The sequence below is a fragment of the Jaculus jaculus genome, chromosome 14, assembly GCF_020740685.1.
Source record: "Jaculus jaculus isolate mJacJac1 chromosome 14, mJacJac1.mat.Y.cur, whole genome shotgun sequence".
NCBI lineage: Eukaryota > Metazoa > Chordata > Mammalia > Rodentia > Dipodidae > Jaculus > Jaculus jaculus.
In genome coordinates, this window is record NC_059115.1 from 2,356,170 (window position 1) to 2,379,519 (window position 23,350).

Consider the following 23,350-nt stretch of genomic DNA (forward strand, 5'->3'; position numbering starts at 1 on the left):
AGTCAGAAGTCTTCTCTGGGCTTCTCTACTCCCTCGGAGCCCATAAGGACAAGGCTGGGACCTTTGCACAGGCTGTTCCCTCTTTCTGGAATGTTCTTCGCCTCCCTCCCCCTTCTCATCCAGTCCTGCTTGATTCCTATTGGTTCCTTGACCTAACTCCCTGAATGCCTTGAGCCCTCTAGATTCTCCCTGGGGACCACTCTGACCTGTCCCTGTCAATCTGTCTGTCTTTCCCACTGGTCTTTAAGTCCTAAATCATTAGGGACTGCTGGGGGGGGGGGGAGGGCGGTCTTCTGCTGTGTCATGATGGAATGTATAACACCTTGCACAAGAATGACTTAAAAGATGCTTTTAACTGGGCTGGAGAGATGGCTCAGCGGTTAAGGCACTTGTCCCTGAAGCCTATGGACCCAGGTTCAATTCCCCAGGACCCACGTAAGCCAGATGCACGAGGGGCGCATGTGTCTGGATTTCATTTGCAGGGCTAGAGGCTCTGGTGCACCCATTCTCCCTCTCTCTCTTGCTGTCTCTCTCTTCCTATCTATCTGCCTCTTTCTCAAATAAATGAATAAAACATTTTTTAAAATGCTTTTACTGAAGTAAACACAACAGTAGAAACCCTCATGCCATTTATGCACTATATGGGGCATCAGGCATGGGAACTATCTGCCCTTTAATTTTAGCTAGGAGGTAAGTACCACTGCAAGTCCCCATCCTGGAGTTAGGGAGACAACCTCAGGAGGAGAGAGTCACCTGCCTGCCCGAAGTCACAAAGCTGGCAGAGCCTAAATTCTAAGCGAGACGACTGGCCTCTGTGCCCGAGTTTCTAAGTTGCTCAGGCTATGACGCTCCTGTCAATCAGACGGCACGCATCTCTCCCACCAGACGTCCTCCCAAGGCAGAGAACCCCGGGGCTGACTGCGACCCAGGGTTGTCCAACGTCGGAGAAGCAAAAACCTGGGAAAGGGCCCCAGTCGGATGCGTGCGCAAATGAATGAAGCGGCGGAGCGACCCGCAGGCGGCCCCAACTCACCCTCGATCAGCCACTCGCAGTTGCCATTGACGCTGTAGTTGCCCGCACCATCCGTCACGAAGCCCGGCGCCTCCCGCAGCACCTGCCGCTGCCCCTTGCAGTCCCCAGCCTGGACCCTGATGGACAGCGGCCCCAGGACTGCCCAGGCCAGAGCCAGAGCCAGGGCCCCGGCCGGACCCCGGTACGAAGCCATCGCAGCGTCTCTCTGCGGGACAGGGCCTTGAAGACCCGTCTGGGGGGGGACCCTCTCCCCGGGGCTGAGGGCCTCGCACAGACGACCCCTAAGGGAGCCGCGGCATGGCCTCGCAGCCCCCGCGGCCGCCGGTGGACCCTGGACGCCGAGGGCAGGGCCTCATCGACCCATGCAAGGCCCTGTGTATGGGATGGTTAGAGATGAGGCCGGCCTCCAGGGGACCGTAGGGGTCCCCTACAGACACAGTTCCCCAGCGAGGGGTCGACCCCATCAATGGTGTGGCCAGTTGCTACACTCGTGGCCCCTGCAAGCCAAAAACAAAACAATAACAAAAAAACACAAAACCAGATCTGGCAGATGGATGGATGGGTTCTCAGGGGCGCCCAGTAAGGGGTGCAGGCCGGTGTGTGGGGGAGACCCTTCAGGCCCCGGATACTCCCGGGGAGACACCTCCCCCCAACACCACCACCACCACCACCTCCCCAGCCGGGGGCGGGGCGCGAGCGGGTGCCGGGGGCGGGGCCTGTCTTCAAGGTTCTCGGGCCCGAGCTGCTCTCGCACGCACCCGAGCCTCGCTTCCAGGCCGGATGGACCATAGAGACCAGGGCGCTCCCCGGGCCAGAGAGGCCTGAAAGGGACGGGGTCTGCGGAGGGTCATGCGCCCCGCGCGCGAAGCCGCGCAGCCTCCTTCCAGGAAGAGCGGCCGGGAGGAGGCGAGACGCGGCGGAGCGGCGGGCCAGAGCGGCCCCGGGAGTACTGCGCGGCGCGCGACCCCGCCCCCTCCGCCAAGGGAGACTTCCGCTCTGTCGGCTTCCCCAGACGCATGCGCAGCGGTGAAGCGCATAGCGGGCGCCTGGGAGGATGGCGCGTGCGCAGTGCTGAGTTCATGGTGGTTGGTTGGGCCGGAGGGTTTAGTGAGGACGATAAAGAAAGCTAGTTCTGGGGCTGGAGAGAAGTCTTATCTGTAAAGCCTAATGACCCAGGTTCGATTCCCCAGGACCCATGTAAGCCAGCTGCGCAAGGTGGTGCATGTATCTGGAGTTCATTTGTAGTGGCTACAGGCCCTGGTGCTCCCATTCTCTTTCTCCCTCTTTCCCTCACTCTGTCTGTAATAAATGAGTAAGTAAATTGAAATTTTTTAAAGGGGGGTGGAGAGATGGCTTAGTGGTTAAGGCGTATGCCTGCGAAGCCTAAGGACCCAAGTACAATTCTCCAGGTCCCACATAAGGCAGATGCACATGGTGGCACATGCGTCTGGAGTTCGTTTGCAGTGGCTAGAGGCCCTGGGGCGCCCATTCCGTATCTCTCTCTCTTTCTCTCTCTCTCTCTCCCTCTGTCTCAAAACAAATAAATAAAATAGGAAAAAAAATTTCCAGGCAGGTGTGGTGGCACACACCTTTAATCCCAGCACGCAGGAGGATGAGTTTGAGGCCAGCCTGATACTACAGCGTGAAGTCCAGGTTAACTGAGCTAGGGCAAGACCCTACCTCGGAAATAAAAGAATAAAAAGGGAGGGGGAGGACTGGAGAGATGGTTTAACAGTTAAGGCACTTGCCTATGAAGACTTAAGGACCCAGGTTCCAATCTCCAGATCCCATGTAAACCAGATACACATGCAGATACACCTGGAGTTCATATGCAGTGGCTGGATGCCCTGATGTGCACATTCTCGGTCTCTCTCTCTCAATAAATAATAAAATATTTAAGGAAAATAAAACTCAAGCCGGGCATGGTGGCGCACGCCTTTAATCCCAGAGGTAGAAGAATGACTGTGAGTTCAAGGCCAGTCTGGGACTACATAGTGAATTCCAGATCAGCCTGAGCTAGAGTGAGAGGTTACCTCAAAAAAAAAAAAAAAAAAACAGGTGGGGGAAGGGGAGGGACTTGGACGGGCATGTACTCTGTCCTCTGTGGTTCCTAACTGGGATCAGATGTAGATGACTGTAAATGATGGTAAGGAACATAAAACCAGAATGAGGGACTAGAGAGATGGCTTAAAGGTTACGGTACTTTCCTGTAAAGCCAAAGGACCCAGATTTGGTTTCCCAGTACCCACATAAGCCAGATGTGGGGTGGGGGGGGGACACGCATCTGGAGTTCCTTTGCAGTGGCTGGCACCTATTTTCTCTCTTTCCTTTCTCTCTCCTCTCTCTCCCTGCCTATTTCTCTCTCAAATAAATAAATAAAAATATATCTTTTAAAAAACGAGAATGAGGCCAGGAGAGAGAAGAAATAAAGGGAGAGGAGGAGTTACTTGAAGGTTAAGGGAGAGACAGAACTTGGGGGGGGGGTTGCTTAGCAGGATAGGGGATAGGGTGGTTGTGGCTGGGACTACCTAAAAATTGAGACAACATGAATTGGTTCCACAGAAACTCACTCTGACTAGCATTCTACAAGATATAACCACCAGCAAAGAGGGAGGTGAGACAGTCCAGACAGAAGATGGAGAAAGTTCAACTTTAAAACCGTGAACTCTGGCTGGTAAATCCCCAGGCCTGGAATTGGGCTGCCGCACACAGGGAGCTGTTGGACAGGGAGACCCGTGAGGTCCCCAAAACAATGCAGGCCATTGCCAAAACACTTGATTACCTGCCAGAGCTAAAAGGTAAGACCCTGTGGCTGAAGACACAACTGGCTGTGGTCACAGCACATGAGAATATCATGCTGGATCCAAAAGAGAAACGACCTTCCCTCCTGGCTAGTCCTCATGGTGCTGGAAAGTCCTGTGGGGGCCACTGGAGGACAGTGGTCACCAACAGCAATGAATAAGCAGGGGAGCCTGCAGACTACATAGGAAATCAACCAGACGGTCAAGTACCAATTCATGCAATAGTGGCACACAGCCTCTGTGGATAACCAGCTGTTCTCTGATTGGACATTAGGCCTGCTCAGTGGGGGAGAACTCCTATCTGGTACTGGAACCCAAGTCAGAGCCCATCGTCAGGAAACTCATAGACTCCACAGAGAAGCCCACAGGGCTGCCTAGAAAAGAAGAGTGGGCAGGGGAAGAGACTGAGTAAAGGAAGGGCAGAGGGAGGGTTAATCAAAATCTAAGAGGGTATAAATAAACCATAAGGAAACGTTCTTGTTTGGACAATGGCACACTCAGAAGCCACAGGTTGTTACTAGAAAAATTACATTGCCAGGGATGGGATACCTTCCAGTAAGTTGTTGGTCAGGGAGGTCCCTGATGCCCCGAAAACATTATAGGCTACTGCCAAGGCTCTTGGTTTCCCACCAGGACTAGATAGTAAGACCCTATTGCTGAAGACTCTACAGGCTTGCCACAGACTTGGTCTGAAAGGTCACTGAGAAATCTTGCTGGAGCTAAGCTGAAAGCCTCCTCCCTATGCACCAGCTGAAAGAAAGCTGGAAAAAGCTATCCTACACCAGGCATGGTGGCGCACGCCTTTAGTCCCAGCACTTGGGAGGCAGAGGTAGGAGGATTGCCAAGAGTTCGAGGCCACCCTGAGAATGCAGAGTGAATTCCAGGCCAGCCTAAGTTAGAGTGAAACCCTGCCTAGAAAAACAAAACAAACAAACAGAAATGCTATGCTGCATGTAGCTCTATGGGAGAGAGAAGTCATCACTGGAGCTAAACCTCAATGGACACTGCAAGCCATAAGTGTGGCCAGCCAGGCCAAATGAGCCAATGGGTGCAATAGTGGCATGTCTGTTACGGGAGAAAGCAACTGTTCTCTAATTGGACTGGAACCCTACTCCACAGGGGGCAATACATGCCTGATACTGAAAACCCATGATGGAGGAGGTCATGAGCCCTAGGGGTATAACACCTGCTTGCTTCTGGCTAAATGTATATACTGTGCTCACCAAACTGCCTGGTAAGCGCTTCTCTTAATGTTCATAACCATATATTAATGCTACTCTCACTTTTTGTTAGAGAAGCTTCTCTTTTCAGATGTTGGTGACCTCTGGGATGACTCAAAAGGCACCACCATAGGGCTGGAGAGATGGCTTAGCAGTTAAGGTGCTTGCCTATGAAGCCAAAAGACCCAGGTTCAACTCTCCAGATCCCATGTAAACCAGACGCATAAAGGTGAGGCAAGTGCAAGATTGCACATACTCACTACATGGCGCAACCATCTGGAGTTCAACGGCAGTGGCTGAGGCCCTGGTGTGCCCATTCTCTCCCTCTCTCTCTCTCTGTCTCTCTCTAAAAATAAAAAAAATAAAAACTAAAAGGCACCATAGTGCTGAGAAGAAGTGACAGAGGAGTGCTCAGCACTGAAACATCTCTATCACACCTTCCAAGGCTCAGGGACCATTGTGGAAGAGGTGGCAGAAAGAATGTAAAAGCCATAGCCAGGTGTGGTGGCGCACACGCCTTTAATCCCAGCACTCAGGAGGCAGAGGTAGGAGGATCGCCGTGAGTTCGAGGCCACCCTGAGAATACATAGTGAATTCCAGGTCAGCCTGGGCTGGAGTGAGACCCTGCCTCAAAAAACCAAAAAAATAAAAAATCTAAAAAAAGGGGGGGGGGGGCTGAAGAGATGACTCAGCGGTTAAAGGCACTTGCTTGTAAAGCCTAAACAGCCTGGTTTCATTCTCCAGTACCCACGTAAAGCCAGGTGCACAAGGTGATGCATGCATCTGGAGTTTCTTTGCAGTGGCAAGAATTTTCTCTCTGGAGACTGATTGAGAGGGGGAGGGGATATGATGGAGAATGGAGTTTCAAAGGGGAAAGTGGGGGGAGAGAGGGCATTGCCATGGGATATTGTTTATAATCATGGAAGTTGTTAATAAAAAAATGAATTAAATTAAAAAAAATTTTTTTAAAGTAAAAATTATTTTTTAAAAAAGAATTCTCTTTTTCTTCTTGCAAATAAATATAAATATTTAAGGAAAATCCAAAATAAGACGTCTTTAAAAGTCACATTAGGGCTACAGAAATGGCTTAGTGGCTGAGGCGCATGACTGCGAAGCTTAAGGACCCAGGTTCGATTCTCCAGTTCCCATGTAAGCCAGATGCACATGGTGGTGCATGCGACTGGAGTTTATCTGCAGTGGCTAGAGGCCCTGGTGCACCCATTCTCATTCAGTCTTTATCTCTCTCTTCTTCTCTTTGCCTCTAATAAATAAATCTTTAAAAAATTTACCAAAAAAAAATCACATTATATAGGGGCTGGAGAGATGGCTTAGCAGTTAAGGCACTAGCCTACAAAAGCCTAAAGACCAGTATTCAAGTCACCATAAAGCTGGATGCACAAAGTGGTGCGTGCATCTGGCGTTCATCTGCAGCTAGAGGCCCAGCCAGGAGCACCCATTCTGTCCTGTCTCCCTCTCCTTGCAAACAAATAAAAATATCTTAAATAAAAACCGAAGGAATCCTCTTTATTTTGGCAAGAGGAGAAAATGTCTTTGTGCCAGGGACCCGAGAGTAGGCCCCCTGGGATGCAGAGACGGGGAGGAGGGGAGGTGGCGGACGGAGACGCAGGTTCGAGATCACAGGAAGGGAGGAAGTTTCCAGAGTGTTGACCAAGCTTCCAGATGGGATCGTCCATCGGGGAGAGCCAAGGCTCGAGGAGGGTCTGGGAGTCCTGCAGAGTCAGTCCCCCGGCTGCCTTGGGGCTTCCCATCGGTCTTCTCCTGGTCCGGAAGAGTCAGAGGTCCCGGAGGGGGTCAGGGGGGCGGAGATCACGGAACAGCGGGAGCCCAGATTCCGGCGACCTTCGGGGCAGGGGCTGAAGGGGGGGCATGGGGAGAGCGGCTCCAGCGGGCCCCATTTGGCACGAGAGAGGGGACGGGGGCGGGGTGGTGGGGAGGGTCGCAGCGCACCCCACCTTGTGTGGGGGGGGGATGTAGGAGGGACATTGGGGGTGCTGACTGGCACGGCCCGAGCCTTAAAGGCCGGGACCAGAGCTGGGGTGATGGGTGATGGGGCGCTTCTGGAGCCCAGCGGGGGCCCAGGCCCAGTGCGCTGCCCATTTTAGTGGGCAGCAGCAGCAGGAGGAGGAGGAGGAGGAGGAGGGGGTCGCGGGCCAGGATGCTCAGAGCCGGGGCACGGGGCCCCCGGCCGTGTGCATGCTGAAGTATTCCGTGAAGCCCGGGTGCGGAGCCGCCGTCGCGGGCACGAGAGGCTGGTAGGGCGGAGGGGCCTGGGAGGCTGCGCCCGGCTCGGACGTGGTCACCACGCGGCCCCTCGGGGCCGCCGCCGCCGCCGCCGCCGCGGTCTCCTCCATCTGCTTCCCGGCCTGGGAGACGGGGGGTCAGGGTCAGTCAGTGGCCATCCGGAGCCCTAAGGGGTATGTGACCCCGAAGGCCCTTTCCCCCTCCCCCTCCACCACCCTAAGGGAGGACGACAGGATCAGAGACCATCTGGGACTCTGGGGAGGGAGTGGGGGGTGGAACAGGGGATGTGACCCCGAAGGCCCTTCTTCCCTCCCTCCAGAGGTCCACCACCCACCACCCTAAGGGGGGACGTCAGGGTCAGAAGCCATCGTGGATCCTCGGGCGTGGGAGGGGGGAGACAGATGCGACCCCAAAGGTTCTTCCCCCTCCCTCCAGAGGACCTGCTGGGTGGTGAGGGTCAGAAGGCTTCCAGTACCCTGGGGAGGGGTTTAAGATGCGACCACGAAAGCCTTTCCCCCTCCCTCCAGAGGACCCCCACCCCCACACTAGCGATGGGCAGAGTGGGGTCAGGGTCAGAGGCCATCATGGCACCCTGGTGTGTGTGTGTGGGGGGTCCTTCCTTCCTCCCTCCCTCCAGAGGACGCCCACCCCCACCCTAGAGATGGGAAGATTGGGGTCAGGGTCAGAGGCCATGGGGACCCTGGTGGGGGTCTTTCCCCCTCCCTCCGGAGGAACCCCCCCATACACTAGCGATGGGAAGAGTGGGGTCAAGGTCAGAAGCCATGGGGACCCTGATGGGGGGCCCTTCCCCCTCCCTCCAGAGGACCCCCATACACACTAGCGATGGGAAGAGTGGGGTCAAGGTCAGAAGCCATGGGGACCCTGATGGGGGGCCCTTCCCCCTCCCTCCAGAGGACCCCCATACACACTAGCGATGGGAAGAGTGGGGTCAAGGTCACAAGCCATGGGGACCCTGATGGGGGGCCCTTCCCCCTCCCTCCAGAGGACCCCCATACACACTAGCGATGGGAAGAGTGGGGTCAAGGTCACAAGCCATGGGGACCCTGATGGGGGGCCCTTCCCCCTCCCTCCAGAGGACCCCCCACCACACACACACACACACTAGAGATGGGAAGAATGGGGTCAGGGTCAGAGGCCATCGTGAGACCCTGTTGTGGGGGGGTCCTTCCTCCCTCCCTCCACAGGACCCCCCCCCCAGCACCCTAAGGGATGGACGCACGTGTCAATCAGGGAAGGAGTGGGTGATGGGGCGCCTGGGCAGCGGGGCCAGGTACTCAAGGGGAGGCGTCGGGGTGCGCGGGGCAAATTCGGGCGGTGGTGGCGGCGGCGGCGGCGGCGGCGGCCGGGGAGCCGGGCCGGGCGGGCTGCGGAAGGCGGGCGGCGGGGGCACGGCGCGGGGTGTCGGCGGCGGGGTACGCAGCAGCGCCGTGACCCAGGCGGGCCAGGTGGGCGCGGGCGGCGGGGCACGGGCGCGGGGCGTGCGGAAGGCCGGGGGTGGGCTGAGGTTCCCGGGGGTCCCGTGGGCTGGAGATGATGATGGTGGTGATGATGGTGGAGGAGGAGGAGGAGGAGGAGGAGGAGGAGCGGGGACCGGGGTCAAGTACTCCAAGGGCGGCGCCAGCAGCTCCTCGGGTGCCGGGGCCTCGGGGCTTACGGAGGAGCTGGGCGGGGGGATGGAGAAGAGCTCCGTGAAGTTGGGCACCGAGTCGCTGATGAACGTCACGTTTCCGTAGACGTGCTGCGGGAACGCCTTGTCGCTGGGCTGGCTCCCGCCGGGTCCTCCCGGGACCCCCGCGGAGGCGATCTGCGACGTGCGCACGTGGTAAGGGAAGTTCTTGTTGGCCGCAGATGGGCGGGTCATGATCTTGGGGTGGGGTGGGGGGGAGGTGGCGGTCAGGAGACCTCGGACTGGTCAGAGAGGCAATGCCCAGGCCCCAAGCGGGCCCCATGCATTGGGCTTCCCTCCACCCACACGCTTCCCTGCAACCAAGCCATTCAGAGGTAGGTAAAGGTGGGCAGCGTGTGGTCAGGAGACCTCGGACAGGTCAGAGAGGCAATGCCCAGGCCCCAAGCGGGCCCCATACATTTGACTTCCCTCCACCCACGCGCTTCCCTGCAACCAAGCCATTCAGAGGTAGGTAAAGGTGGGCAGCGTGTGGTCAGGAGACCTCGGACAGGTTAGAGAGGCAATGCCCAGGCCCCAAGCGAGCCCCATACATTTGACTTCCCTCCACCCACGCGCTTCCCTGCAACCAAGCCATTCAGAGGTAGGTAAAAGTGGGCAGCGTGGCCTCCCAGGGTTCTGACCTTTCCCTCCCCCCCCCACCACCTCATTTTCATTCCTCTGCCTCTCCGTAACCCCTGACCACTGGGCTGTCACTGATGGGTGAAGGCCAGTGTCCTGGGCTGAGGAGATGACTCAGCGATTAAAGATGCTTGCTTTGCCAACCCTCACGACCTGGGTTCAATTCCCCTGCACCCACGGAAAGCCAGATGCACAAAAGTGCTGCACAAGTTCCTTTGCGGTGGCTGGAGGTCCTGGCACTCCATATCTACAATCTGTCTGTCTCTGCCTGTCTCCTCACAAGTCAATAAATAAATAAAATTTGTTTGTTTGTTTTTCGAGGTAGGGCTGACCTGGCATTCACTATGTAGTCTCAGGGTGGCCTCGAACTCATGGCAGTCCTCCTACCTCTGCCTCCCGAGTGCTGGGATTAAAGGCGTGCGCCTAAAGACTTGTTTAGGGCTGGAGAGATGGCTTAGCGGTTAAGGTGTCTGCCTACAAAGCCAAAGGGACCTTGGTTCAATTCCCCAGGACTCCCCAAGTAAGCCAGATGCACAGGTGATGCATGTGTCTCGAGTTCATTTGCAGTGGCTGGAGGCCCTGGCATACCCATTCTTTCTCTATCTATCTACCTCTCCCTTGCTCAAATAAATGAAAATTAAATTTAAAAATATTTTCTAAGCCAGGGGTGGGGGCGCACACCTTTAATCCCAGCACTTGAGAGGCCGAGGTAGGAGGATTGCCATGAGTTTGAGGCCACCCTGAGACTACGTTGTGAATTCCAGGTCAGCCGAAGACAGAATGAGACCCTACCTCGAAAACCTATATATATATATATATATATATATATATATATATATATATATATGTATGTATGTATGTATGTATATGTATACATACACACACACATATATATATTTATATTTATATATATAAATATATATATATTTATATATATACACATACATATATATGTCTATTTTTTTCTATAAGTCTTATTTGCGAGCAAAGAGAAACAGAATGAGCACACTAGTGAATACAGCCACTGCGATAAAAAAAAAAAAAAAAAACAACTCCAGCCCAATAAAAATATTTTATAAAGAAGGTCAGTGTTCAGCTGGGGAAACAGCTTAGTGGTTATGACACTTGCCTACGAAGCCTAAGAACCCAGGTTCAGTTAACCCACGCAAGCCAGATGCACATGGTGGTGCATGCACCCATTCTCTCTCTCTGTGTCTGTCTCTCTAATAAATACTAAATTTCAGTGTCCCATGCTGTCCAATATGATGGCTACTAGGCAGCCACATGTGGCTTCAATTCAATTTCAATTTCTTAGGCACACTCCCCTAACCATGCATGTTCAATCATTCATAAACATATTGGAAAGCACACATTATTAAAAGATTACTTTTTTTTTTCTTTAGCTTTTTTGGTTTTTTTTTTTTTTTTTTTTGGTTTTTCGAAGTAATGTCTCACTCTAGTCAGGCTGACTTGGAATAATCACTATGTAGTTTCAGGGTGGCCTCGAACTCATGGTGATCCTCCTACCCTCCTACCTCTGTCTCCCGAGTGCTAGGATTAAAGATGTGCACCGCCACACCTGGCAAGATTTTGACTTTTTTTTTCCCTGGAGAATCTTGAGGATCGCCTGACCCCCAATAAATATTGGTTGAAAGATAGGAGAATCACTGTGAGTTTGAGGCCACCCTGGAACTACATAGTGAATTTCAGGTCAGCCTGCTCTGGAGCAAGACCTACTCAAAAAAAAAAGAAAAGCATGGGCCAGAGAGACGGCTTAGCAGTAAGGTGCTTGCCTGTGAAGCCAAAAGATCCAGGTTCAATTCCCCAGTACCCACATAAGCCAGATGCACATGGTGGCACATGCCTCTGGATTTCGTTTGCAGTAGCTAGAGGTCCTGGTGTGCCCATTCTCTCTCTCTCTCTCTCTCTCTCTCTCTCTCCCTCTTTCAAAAGAAAGAAAGGGAGGGAAGGAGGGAGGGAGGGAGGAGGAAGGAAGAAGGAAGGGGGTTGGAGAGATGGCTTAGCAGTTAAGTGCTTGCCTGTGAAGCCTAAGGACCCCAGTTCGAGGCTCAATTCCCCAGGACCCACGTAAGCCAGATGCACAAGGTGGTGCATGCATATGGAGTTTGTTTGCAGTGGCCGGAGGCCCTTGCACGCCCATTCTCCTATCTCTCTCACTCTCTGCCGCTTTCTGTCTGTCTCAAATAAATAAAAGAGAGAGAGAGAGAGAAGCTGAGCTTGGTGACACATGTCTTTCATCCCAGCAGAGGCAGATGTAAGAGGATCCCTGTGAGTTCAAGGCCACCCTGAGACTACAGATGAGTGCCAGGTAAGCCTGGGCTAGAGTGAGACTCTACCTCGAAAAGAAAGACAGACAGATATGTATGTGTGTATATGTATGTGTGTGTACATATAGTGTGCGTATAGATGTATTGAATGTGGGGGGAGGGGCTGTCCCTGGTAGGCCATGAGGACAGAAGCCAGAAACCCAGAGCAGCCTCTCTGAGGTTTTGCTGAAAGTGTGTGAACGTGCAGCCGAGTGGTTAGTGGTGCCTGCCAGCTTGCAGACAGGGAGCCCAAAGCAGTGAACAATGGGGTACCACGGCAGCGCTGAGCTGAGCTGAGCTAAGCGTTTTGGGGTTAGGAGCTAAAGGTAAACTGCCTGCAAGGGCGCCTTGCCTGGCACCTTGAGCCCGTGGCACACCTCTTGGCTCCATCGCTCACCAAGTGTAGGATCTGGGACACGTTGATTAAACCACCCGAGCCTCACCAGCCTAAAAGGATTACAGTTGCCTATCTGGAAAGATGAGAGGCTAGAAACAAAAACCTGGTACAGACAGCCTCCCGAGGCTGCTGAGGTGGCCAAGCAGTTCACGGGGCCTGCCTGCTCACAGGCACCCCACGTACAGGTTTGTGTGTGTGTGTGTGTGTGTGTGTGTTGTTTTGTTTATTTGTTTTCCGAGGTAGGGTCTTGCTCCAGCCCAGGCTGACGTGGAATTCACTAGGTAGTCTCAGACTGACCTTGAACTCACAGTGATCCTCCTCCTCCCTCTGCCTCCTGAGTGCTGGGATTTAAAATGTGCGCCACCACTCCTGGCAATATATTTTATTTATTTATTTATTTATTTATTTATTTATTTATTTATTTATTTATTTATTTAAGAGACAGAGAGCTCAAGTATAGGCACACCAGGGTCTTCTGCCACTGCAAAAAAAAAAAAAAAAAAAAAAAAAAAAAAAAACTCCAGATGCATGCATCACTTTGTGCGTCTGGCTTTACGTGGGTACTCGGGAATCGAACCCAGGGCTGTCAGGCTTCTCAAGCAAGTATCATTTACCACTGAGACATCTCTCCAGCCCCCGCCTTGTTTTTTGCTTTTTTGGTTTTTCAATATAGGGTCCCGCTGTAGCCCAGGCTGACCCAGAATTCACTCTGGAGTCTCAGGCTGGCTTCGAACAATCCTCCTACGTCTACCTTCCGAGTACTGGGATTAAAGGCATGTACCACACACCTGGCTTTATTTATTTATTTTTAAATTTTTATTTCTTTATTTGAATTGAGAGAGAGGGAAAGAGAGAGGGTGGACACTCTGGGCCCCTTGCCACTGCAGATACCTAGACACATACCTTACTTGTGCATCTGGCTTTACATGGGCACTAAGGAATCAAATCCTGGCAGGCTTTGCAAGTAAGTGAACCATCTCCCTAGCCCTTTTTTTTTGTTTGTTTTTTTGAGGTAGGGTCTGACTCTGGCCCAGGCTGACCTGGAACTCACTAGGGAGTCTCAGGGCAGCCTCGAACTCACAGTGATCCTCCTACCTGTGCCTCCTGAGTGCTGGGATGAAAGGCATGTGCCGCCACGCCTGGCTTTTTTTTGGGGGGGGGGGTTGTATTTTTGAGGTAGGGTCTCACTCTAGCCCAGGCTGACCTGGAATTAACTCTGTAGTCTCAGGGTGGCCTCGAACTCACGGCGATCCTTCTACCTCTGCCTCCCGAGTGCTGGGATTAAAGGCGTGCGCCACCACGCCCGGCTTTTTTTTTTTTTTTTTTTTTTTGAGACAGGGTCTCACATACCCCAGGCTGGCCTCCAGTGGCTATGTAGGTGAGGATGACCTTGAATGCCTGATCCTCCTGGCACCACCTCCCAAGGGCTAGGATTACAGGCACGCACCAGCACACCTGGCTTTGTAATGCCTATTTCTCCCTTCTGCTTCCCACATGAGACCTGATGGTCTGCAAAAGAAGGATGGGCTCCAGCGTGCCTGCCCCGCCACCCAGAGGCTATGGAGCACCTGGCATTTCATCTTCCCTGGTCTAGGCCTTAGCGTCCCCTCTGTGTATCGACTATTGGGGCTGCTCTCTGCAATTAAATGAGAGAAACAGGAACAAACAAAAACTGATGTTGCTAACAAGAAATGTGATGGAAGCCGGGCGTGTTGGCACACGCCTTTAATCTCAGGGCCCAGGAGGCAGAGGTAGGAGGATCACCGTGAGTTCGAGGACAGGCTGAGACTACATAGTGAATTCCAGGTCAACCTAGGCTAGAGCAAAACCTAACCTCGAATAACCAAGAAGAAAAACAAGGAAAGAGGAGATAGGATGGCAATGGGGTGGGAGAGAGCAAGGGGAAGACCTGGGCTGGGGGACAGAGGCCAGGAGATGGACAGAAGAGGGTGGGCACTGGGGGACACAGTGAGGTGAGCACCCAGCAGGCCGACAGTTCCTGTCTTTCCATTGACTAAGGAGTCGATGAAGGGGAAACAGAACCAAGCATGGCGGTGCAGGGCTCCAATCCCAGCCCTGGGAGCCTCCTGAGGCAGGAGTCTACTAGTTCACAGCCAACCCTGCCTAAATAAATGAAAATAAAGGGGGCGTGTGTCAAGAGCTCAGAACAGGGGCTGGAGAGATGGCTTAGTGGTTCAGGTGTCTGCCTGCCATGCCAAAGGACCTCCTCCATTTGATTCCCCTGGACCCACATAAGCCAGACGCACAAGGTGGCACATGCGTCTGGAGTTGGTTTGCAGTGGCTGGAGGCCCTGGTGCACCCATTCTCTATCTGCCTGTCTCTCTTTCAAATAAGTAAAAAGTAATTTTAAAGAAGAACTCTGAGTAGGGCATGGTGGTGCACGCCTTTAATCCCAGCGGTCGGGAGGCAGAAGTAGGAAGATTGCCGTGGGCTTGGGGCCACCCTGAGACTCCATAGTGAGTTCCAGATCCGCCTAGGCTGATCTGAGACCCTACCTCAAAAAAAAAAAAAAAAAAAGAAAAGACAAGACTGGAGGGATGGCTTAGCGGTTAAGGGGTTTGCCTGCAAAGCCAAAGGCCCGGTTCGACTCCCCAGGACCCATGTAAGCCAGACGCACAAGGTCGCACATGCATCTGGAGTTCAGTTGCAGTGGCAAGAGGCCCTGGTACACCCATTTTCTCTCTCTCTTTTTGTCTCTTTCTCGCTCTCAAATAAATAAAATATATTTAAAAAAAAAAAAAACCTCTGAACAGCATACTTTGGGGATGGGAACCTCAACTGCCTTCCAGCCTTCAGTTTCCTACACACTCCACCCCACTCCATTTCCACAGCCGTTCTCACCAGAAACACGCCGTGGGCGTACAGGTGGATCCCCAGCTGGATCCCATTGACGATCTTCTCCCGCGCCCACTTGGGGATCCCAAAGTTGGCAATGAGGGCCATGACGGGAACTGCGAAGAACCTGGAAGGGAAGGAACGAGGTAGATAGACGGCTGCCTCTGCCCTCCGCCCTGCCCCGTGACCTCACCTCCCCGCGCACCCAAGGCCCACGCACTAGAACCTTCAGCAAGCCAGAGGTTGAGAGGGGACAGGGCACTGGGTTAAATTTATCTCAGTTCCACCCCACCCTTGCAAGTTTTGGCATCTGATAGGCTATCGACAGATGTTCCCTGACTGAATTAATAAAAAGATAGTAACAACAATTAAGAATGTATTGCATGCCACGTCTGTTTCTGAACAGCTGACAAACAGGAGCCCATTTAAGTCTCTCACAGCGGAAACAGGAAGCAGTCCCCATGTCATCGCCATGAACAGGCGAGGACAGCCAGGGCAGAGGCAGCTCAGTGGACCTGTCTGGGGTCACACCATTTATAGATCTGGACCTGGAAGCTGCCAACTTTACTGTTACATTGTTGAACACTGTTAACTGAGGCTTCTTTGTGTTTATCTATTTGCAAAGGAAAGAGAATGAATGTGTGTACCAAGGCCTCTTGACACTGCAGATGAATCCAGAGGCATGCACCACTTTGTGCATATGGCTTTGCGTGGGTACTGGAGACTTGAACCCAGGCCTTCAGGCTTTGCAAGCAAGTGCCTTTAACAGCTGACCCATCTCTCCAGCCCTCCCAACTGAGGGATATGTGTGTGTGTGTGTGTGTGTGTGTGTGTGTACATATTCTTATAGTTTATTTGCTTGAGAGAGAATGGGCGCACCAGGGCCTCTAGCCATGGCAAACAAACTCCAGACGCATGTGCCACCTTGTGCATGTGGCTTACATGGGTCCTGGGGAATCAAGCTTGGGTCCTTTGGCTTTGCAGGCAAGCGCCTTGACCACTGAACCATCTCTCCAGCCTGGTTAGAAAAGCTTCTCTTTTCAGATGGCAGTGACCTTGGGGTGACTCAAAAGGCACCATGGTGCTGAGAAGAATGACAGACGAGTGCTCAGCAAGGAAACATCTCTATCACACCTTCCAAGGCTCAGGGTCTAATGTGGAAGAGGTGACGGAAAGAATGTAAGAGCCAAAGGAAGGGTAGGACTCCTTACAATGTGCTCCTCCCAGACACAAGCTAGCCTGGATATCCATGACCTCACAGTGCCTGACACTACCTACACAAGACCATCATAATAGGAGAAAAAGATCATGACATCAAAATAAAAGAGAGACTGATTGAGAGGGGGAGGGGATATGATGGCGAGTGGAGTTTAAAGGGGAAAGTGGGAGGAAGGGCATTACCATGGGTTATTGTCTACAATTATGGAAGCTGTCAATTAAAAAAATAAATTTTGGATAAAAAAAAAAAAGAGGGCTGGAGAGATGGCTTAGCGGTTAAGCGCTTGCCTGTGAAGCCTAAGGACCACGGTTCGAGGCTCCATTCTCCAGGTCCCATGTTAGCCAGATGCACAAGGGGGCGCACGCGTCTGGAGTTGGTTTTCAGTGGCTGGAGGCCCTGGCGCGCCCATTTTCTCTCTCTCTCTCTCTCTATCTGCCTCTTTCTCTCTCTGTCTGTTGCTCTCAAATAAATAAATAAAAATAAACAAAAAAATTTAAAAAAAAAAAGAGGACTGGCTTAACAGTTAAGGCACTTGCCTGCAAAATCTTAGGATCCAGGTTCCATTCCCCAGGACCCACATAAGCCAGATGCACAAGGTGGCGCATACATCCGGGGTTTGTTTACAGTGGCTGGAGGCCCTGACACACCCATTCATTCTCTCTCTCTCTCTTTTAAATAAATAATAATAAATAAGTAAAATATTAAAAATAAACAACTAAATATTTTCACGATAGTGACGCTAGGAAGAGGCAGATTCCAGGTGACAGCCACCTGACTAGAAAGCCCATCTTCCTCGCTGAGGAGGGGCCTGGGTTGTGCGCAGGCGGGCAGCAGACGGGTTGGGGACCCCGCCGCGTCTCACCAGAGAGTGTAGGCGGCAAAGAAGGGCACGTAAAAGGGCTGCTTCTCGGGGAAGTGACGCAGGGAGACCAGCACCGCATAGCAGAACCACACGTAGGCCGCCACCTGGAGCCCAATGAGCCCGTAACCAGCCGGAGATTCGTATGTATACAGCACCTGGCCTGGATCAAAGAACTGGACCCACAAGACAGGGTTTGTAGCATCGTTCTGGCCTCTCGCCCTGGACCCCACCCCCGAGGTACCCACACGAGGGGCGGGCAGGGACAACAGGGCCAGGACAGAAGCAGTAGGGCAGACAGTCAGCCACGGGCCAGCGGCATGTAGAGGCAGAGAAGGTGAAAGACAGCAAGAGATGACACCAGCCACCCTGTGCCCAGAATGTGACTTTTTCCCAATGCATCAATGCCTTCCTGGGCTAGAGAGACGGCTCGGTGGTTAAAGGAGCCCGCTTGCAAAGCCTAGCAATCCAGGCTCAAATCCCTAGTACCCACGTAAAGTCAGATGCAGAAAGTGGTGCATGCATCTGGAGTTCATTTGCAGTGGCAAGAGGCCCAGGCGCATCCATTCCCTTTCTCTCTCTCTCCCCCTTTCTCTCTCCTTGAAAATAAAGAAATAAAAATATTTTTTAAGCTGGGTGTGATGGCACATGCCTTTAATCCCAGCACTCGGGAGGCAAAGGTAGGAGGATTGCCATGAGTTTAAGTCCAACCTGAGACTATACAGTGAATTCCAGGTCAGTCTGGACTACAGCAAGACTCTACCTCAAAAAAAACAAAAAAATATTTTTTAAGTTGGGTATGGTGGCACACGTCTTTAATCCCAGCACTCAGGAGGCAGAAGTAGGAGGATTGCCATGAATTCCAGGCTACCCTGAGACTACATAGTGAATTCCAGGTCAGCCTAGGTTACAACTAGGACCTACTCGAATAAACATTATATATATATAGACGTGTGTGTGTGTGTGTGTGTGCACACACACACACACACACACACATATCTATCTATCTATATATTTCCATGATTATAAACAATTTCAATTTCCCATGGTAATTCCCTGCCTCTATTTTTTCGGGGGGGGGGGGGGCTGGAGGGATGGCTCCACAGTTAAAGCACTTGCCTGCAAAACCTAACAACAACTCGGGCTTGATTTCCCAGCACCCATGTAAGCCAGATGCACAAAATAGTGCATGCATCTGGAGTTTGTTTGCAGTGGCTGGAGGCCCTGGTGCACCCATACTCTCTCAATCTCTCTCTCCCCCTATCTATCTCTCTCTCTCCTTGGAAATAAATAGGTAAGATGTTAAAGAAAAGACAAAGAGGGCTGGAGGAATGGCTTAGCGGGCTTGATTTCCCAGGACCCACGTTAGCCAGATACAAAAGAGTGTGCACGCGTCTGGAGTTCGTGTGCAGTGGCTGGAGGCCCTGGCGCGCCCATTCTCTCCCTCTCTCTTTCTCTTTCTCTGTCAAATAAATAAGTAAATAAAAATATTTTTAAAAAGAAAGAAAGAGGGCTGGAGAGATGGCTTAGCAGTTAAGCGCTTGCCTGTGAAGCCTAAGGACCCCGGTTCGAGGCTCGGTTCCCCAGGTCCCACGTTAGCCAGATGCACAAGGGGGCGCACGCGTCTGGAGTTCCTTTGCAGAGGCTGGAAGCCCTGGCGCGCCCATTCTCTCTCTCTCCCTCTATCTGTCCTTCTCTCTGTGTCTGTCGCTCTCAAATAAATTAAATAAATAAATAAAAGGAAAGAAAGAAAAGAGAAAGAGAGGGAGGCCTTCTATGACAGAGAATGAAACTAAGGCTGACCGGGAAGACTCTTTTGATCAAAGTCACATCCATGGCAGGAAAGCCTTTGAGGGGCACCTGGAGACAGGCCAGACCCTCCTGAGTTTTCCCCCAAGAGGACACGGGTCCAGGGTGACCAGTGAGGAAGCGGGGGACCCGGAGCAGGACCAGATGCTTACAGCTTGAGGCGGGGAGGAGGAGCGCTGCTCAGAGAAGGCCGGCGCCCTCACCTGGGACAGGTGGGACAGAAGGGGGAGAGCATGCAGGCCGCGCACGGTGGCTGGGGGCCTCCGGCGCTCACCTCGGCCTCGTAGATGAGCAGCACCACGTGGGTGAGGGTGTACAGGGTCATGTACACGGACAGCTTCACGGAGCCCGAGTGGCTGATGCGGCCCCTGGCGGCCGGCCGTGAGGGGAGACAGCAGGGTAGGGGCCCGTCAAGGAGGAGGGGACAGGATGGCCACCACCTCCCCTCCCCGGGGGTGGCCCAGCCCAGCTGCCCAACCCAACCCGCCCGGGCACCGTGTCACCGTGAATCCCTTCCCCAGAAGGATGAGCGTGAGCAGGAAGATGAGGAAACTGGAGGAGAAGAGCAGCTTGGCTGGGAAGGAGGAGGAGGAGAGAGGGCGGCTCAAGCCCGGGCTCCTGCGGGGTGGGGGGGGGGCCGCCAGCCACCAGCCCAGGCCCGTCCCCTCCCCTGGCCTCAGCCCATCCTCACCCAGGATCTTCACGCTCTCGTTGCCGATGCCGTCCGTGGCATACTGGCCCCAGTAGATGCAGAAAAACAGGAGGCTCAGGACTAGGGGTGGGAAGGAAGGGTAGAGAGGATACAAAAGCCAACTTTGGGACGTCCTGGCTGCTAGCAACAGGATCCAGGTGGACTGAAACCTGGGCCACCATCCCCGGTCAGGAATCCAGACCGGCTGCTCACACCACCCACTGTACTACCAAATTCTCAGGCCTGAGCTCCTCTGACCCACAGGACCAGCCCTCCTCCCTCAGACCCAAAGGTCCAGGCCCAGCCCTCCTCCCTCAGACCCAGGGGTCCAGGCCCAGCCCTCCTCCCTCAGACCCAGGGCTCCAGGCCCAGCCCTCCTCCCTCAGACCCAGGGGTCCAGACCCAGCCCTCCTCCTTCAGACCCAGAAGTCCAGACTCAGCCCTCCTCCCTCAGACCCAGGGGTCCAGGCCCAGCCCTCTTCCCTCAGACCCAGGGGTCCAGACCCAGCCCTCCTCCTTCAGACCCAGAAGTCCAGACTCAGCCCTCCTCCCTCAGACCCAGGGGTCCAGGCCCAGCCCTCCTCCCTCAGACCCAGGGCTCCAGGCCCAGCCCTCCTCCCTCAGACCCAGGGGTCCAGACCCAGCCCTCCTCCTTCAGACCCAGAAGTCCAGACTCAGCCCTCCTCCCTCAGACCCAGGGGTCCAGGCCCAGCCCTCCTCCCTCAGACCCAGGGCTCCAGGCCCAGCCCTCCTCCATTGCCCAAGGCTCTGAGCCCCAAGGCCCTCTTCCCGCACCAAAACACCTAACAGCTGGGACACCGCAAAGCTCACCCTCCACTCCCGCCGCAGCCATGAACATTTTATAAGTTGTGTGGAGCAACTGACGACCTTTCAGCAAATCTGTGAAGGCAAAGGCTGTTTGTTCACAGGCTGGGGGTGGGACATTTCCCTACCCCTGTTCCCCAACTTCTCCTACCCACACACCCCCCCCCCGGCCCCTCATATGTACTGGACTCACATCCAAAGTAACAGGAGAGGAAGAAGATGAGGATGAAGATGAGGAGGAAGGTGACATCTGTCTCCAGAATTCCTAGGATTCCGCGGAGGACAAAGAGAGTTGTTGGTGTGGGTGGGGGTGTCCCTGGGTCACGACCCACTCTGGGCTCTCAGCGCGGTCCAGGCCTCTCCCTCGGGGCCCCCAGATATCCTCTGCTCACCGAACTCATCGGCCGAGAAGTGCCGCGTCCAGAAGGACTTGCCGTTGGTGAGCACCATTTCGTACTCCAGTTGCAACCCATCTCCCTGTGGACAGTGGGGAGGCCTAAGGGGTCTCTGGGGGGCAGGCAGGGAGTCAGCGGCAAGGCAAGGAGGAAAAGGCCCAGGCGGCCGCCCCAGCCCCTTACCCCACACTTGCTGAGCGCTATGTACCACCACCTTTCGCGCACGGAGCGGAAGCTGCGGCCGCTGGAGCAGCTCAGGTAGCGGGTCCCCTCCTCTGACACCACCTGGGGAGGAGCCAGGACACTGAAGAGCCTCGTCCTCCATGCCCTCCAGGCCCTGGGCTGGCAGCACCCTGCCCGCTTCCCCCCCACCCCCCCCCCGCCGCACCTGACAGCCTGACCAGGCGTACTGGGTGGTGAGATTGATCACTTGGTTGTTCTCCGGCCGGATCACCGACTCCTTGGCCATGCAGTCCTAAGGCAAAGGTGGGCACAAGGGTCCCTCTCCGGCCAGGCCAGCCCTAACTCTCTGTCCCTTGCCCTCAGCTCTCCTCCCAAGCCCTCACCTTGTCTTTTGCCTTGTACACAGCCGGCCACTGGGATGGGTCGTCAAAATAGAGCAAAATGTTCTGACAGCACTTGACCTGCAGACCCAGGGAATTGTGGGGGAAGAAGGAAGGGAAACTAAGTAGGTTCTGCTTTGGGGGGGGGGGGGTTCGGTGTGCAAGGGAGTGTCCAGCCTCCCCTTGGACAGCGCTTAGAGGAAGACTCACCTCCGGGTAGCGAAAACGGAAGTCCAGTCGGCCATAATCCGAAAGGAAACAAAATCTTGTCAGGAACACCCAGTCCTGGCAAAAGGACCCCCAGTTGGACTTTTTGTTGGTTTTTTTTTGTGTGTGTGTGTTTCAAGGTAGGGACTCACTCTGGTCCAGGCTGACCTGGAATTCACTATGTAGTCTCGGGATGGCCTCAAACTCACAGCGATCCTCCTACCTCTGCCTCCCGAGTGCTGGGATTAAAGGTTTTTGCCACCTTGCCTGGCTTGGACCTTCTTTTTAGTCCTTCAAGGACTCTCCTTGACTCCACAGACCCTCAACGTTTTTTCCCCTGCCCTCGGGTGCCCGGCTTCTCTAATGGCCCAAGGTGACCAAGTCACCTCCAGAATTCTTTCCAGAGTCCTTCAGTGTGTGTCCAAGACTCCGGACACCCTAGCGTGCTTCCCCCCCCCGTCTCTCTCAAATGTCCCCCAAGTTTCTCCCCTTCCTCTCATACCCATCTTCCTCCAGGTCTCCCATACACCCTGAGAAAGACCCTGCAGGGCTATGCGCACAACTCGGCCACCTCCCCCTGGTTATATTATATAGACACCCTGTCCATCGCAGCCCCCTCCCCACCCCACCGCATCCTACCCCTTGGCGGTGGTCTCAGAGACCCATCCTCCTTCCCTCACCTTCCTGCGGGGCCCTGAGCAGGCTTGGGGGGGGGGTGACCTGGCCTCTGGGGGTGGAGTTGAACAGGGTGCTATCCTTTTCAGCACCACCTCTGCTCGATTTATCCACCACCAGCAGCAGCAGCCCCCCCCTCAACTCCGATTCTCCCCACCGACCCCTCCCCACCCAGCCCTGACTTGGACGTCCATCATGCCACCACCATCCTCCGCCCCCATCCCCCAGCAAGCCTGCATCCTGGAGCCTGGCCCGGCTCCTCCATGTCCCCCACCCCACCCCCAAGTGGCCCGCGGGGCCCTCCCCGCCTTGGAGGGGGCGCAGGGAGGCGGGGCGGCATCCTCCCGGTGTGGGGGAGTGGGGAGTGGGGAGGGATGCTGGGGAGGCCCCGGGGCTGCAGGGCTCGCTCACCTCCTTGGAGCTGAGGTTGCCCCGCACGTACTTGGCCCGGGCGCGGGGCGGCAGAGGCAGCAGCAGCAGCAGCAGCGGCGGCAGCAGGAGGCGCAGCGCGGGCGCGCGCGGGGGCTCCATGGCGCCCCGGCCCCGGCCCCGGCCCCGCTCCGGCTCCCGATCCCCGCTCGGCCCGGGAGACGGCGGCGGGCGAGAGCGCGCGGGCTGGCCAGAGCGCGCCCCCGATTAAAGGGGCCGCTGCGGTCCCCGCCCCCGCCGCCTCCTCCTCCTCCGCCTCCTCCGCACCCACCAACCTGGCGCCCCGACCCTTCCCCACCGGGGAGGGAACCTTCCTTACCCATCGTCTTCTGGTCGCCACGCCCCAAGCACGCCTCGCCCCCAAGCGGGGCCACCTCTGACCTCCCCCACAATCCCCAGATCCTGAGCCCTGTCCTGACCGTCGTCGTCCCCCATCTGGCCCCCCCATATCTAGC

General features: G+C 54.6%; 2 protein-coding genes across 4 annotated transcripts in view; both read right to left on the reverse strand.

Annotated features, from left to right (window-relative positions):
• Megf8 (multiple EGF like domains 8) overlaps positions 1-1,871 on the reverse strand; it is a 72,085-nt gene extending 70,214 nt beyond the window's left edge. The window contains 2 exon segments of the mRNA XM_045134472.1: positions 1,034-1,530; positions 1,792-1,871. Of these exon segments, the coding sequence (XP_044990407.1) occupies positions 1,034-1,226 (193 nt within the window). The 5' untranslated portion in view covers positions 1,227-1,530; positions 1,792-1,871.
• Positions 1,872-6,557: 4,686 nt separating this feature from the next.
• Tmem145 (transmembrane protein 145) lies at positions 6,558-22,997 on the reverse strand. Of its 3 annotated transcripts, XM_045134513.1 has the most exons (16): positions 22,878-22,997; positions 21,795-21,869; positions 21,588-21,665; positions 21,410-21,496; positions 21,205-21,306; positions 21,019-21,103; positions 20,820-20,891; positions 20,633-20,701; positions 19,802-19,882; positions 19,606-19,684; positions 19,385-19,478; positions 17,305-17,477; positions 15,230-15,350; positions 8,992-9,201; positions 7,651-7,792; positions 7,416-7,438 (listed from the first exon to the last, which is right to left on the reverse strand). In XM_045134513.1, the coding sequence occupies exons 1-15, from the start codon at positions 22,995-22,997 to the stop codon at positions 7,655-7,657; spliced, it is 1,584 nt and encodes a 527-aa protein (XP_044990448.1). In that variant the 3' UTR covers positions 7,416-7,438; positions 7,651-7,654. The 3 variants fall into 3 exon arrangements, with proteins under 3 accessions (XP_044990449.1, XP_044990447.1, XP_044990448.1); XM_045134514.1 differs by lacking the exons at positions 7,416-7,438; positions 7,651-7,792 and adding an exon at positions 6,558-6,928; XM_045134512.1 differs by lacking the exon at positions 7,651-7,792 and having other exon boundaries at positions 6,558-7,438.
• Positions 22,998-23,350: the final 353 nt, after the last annotated feature.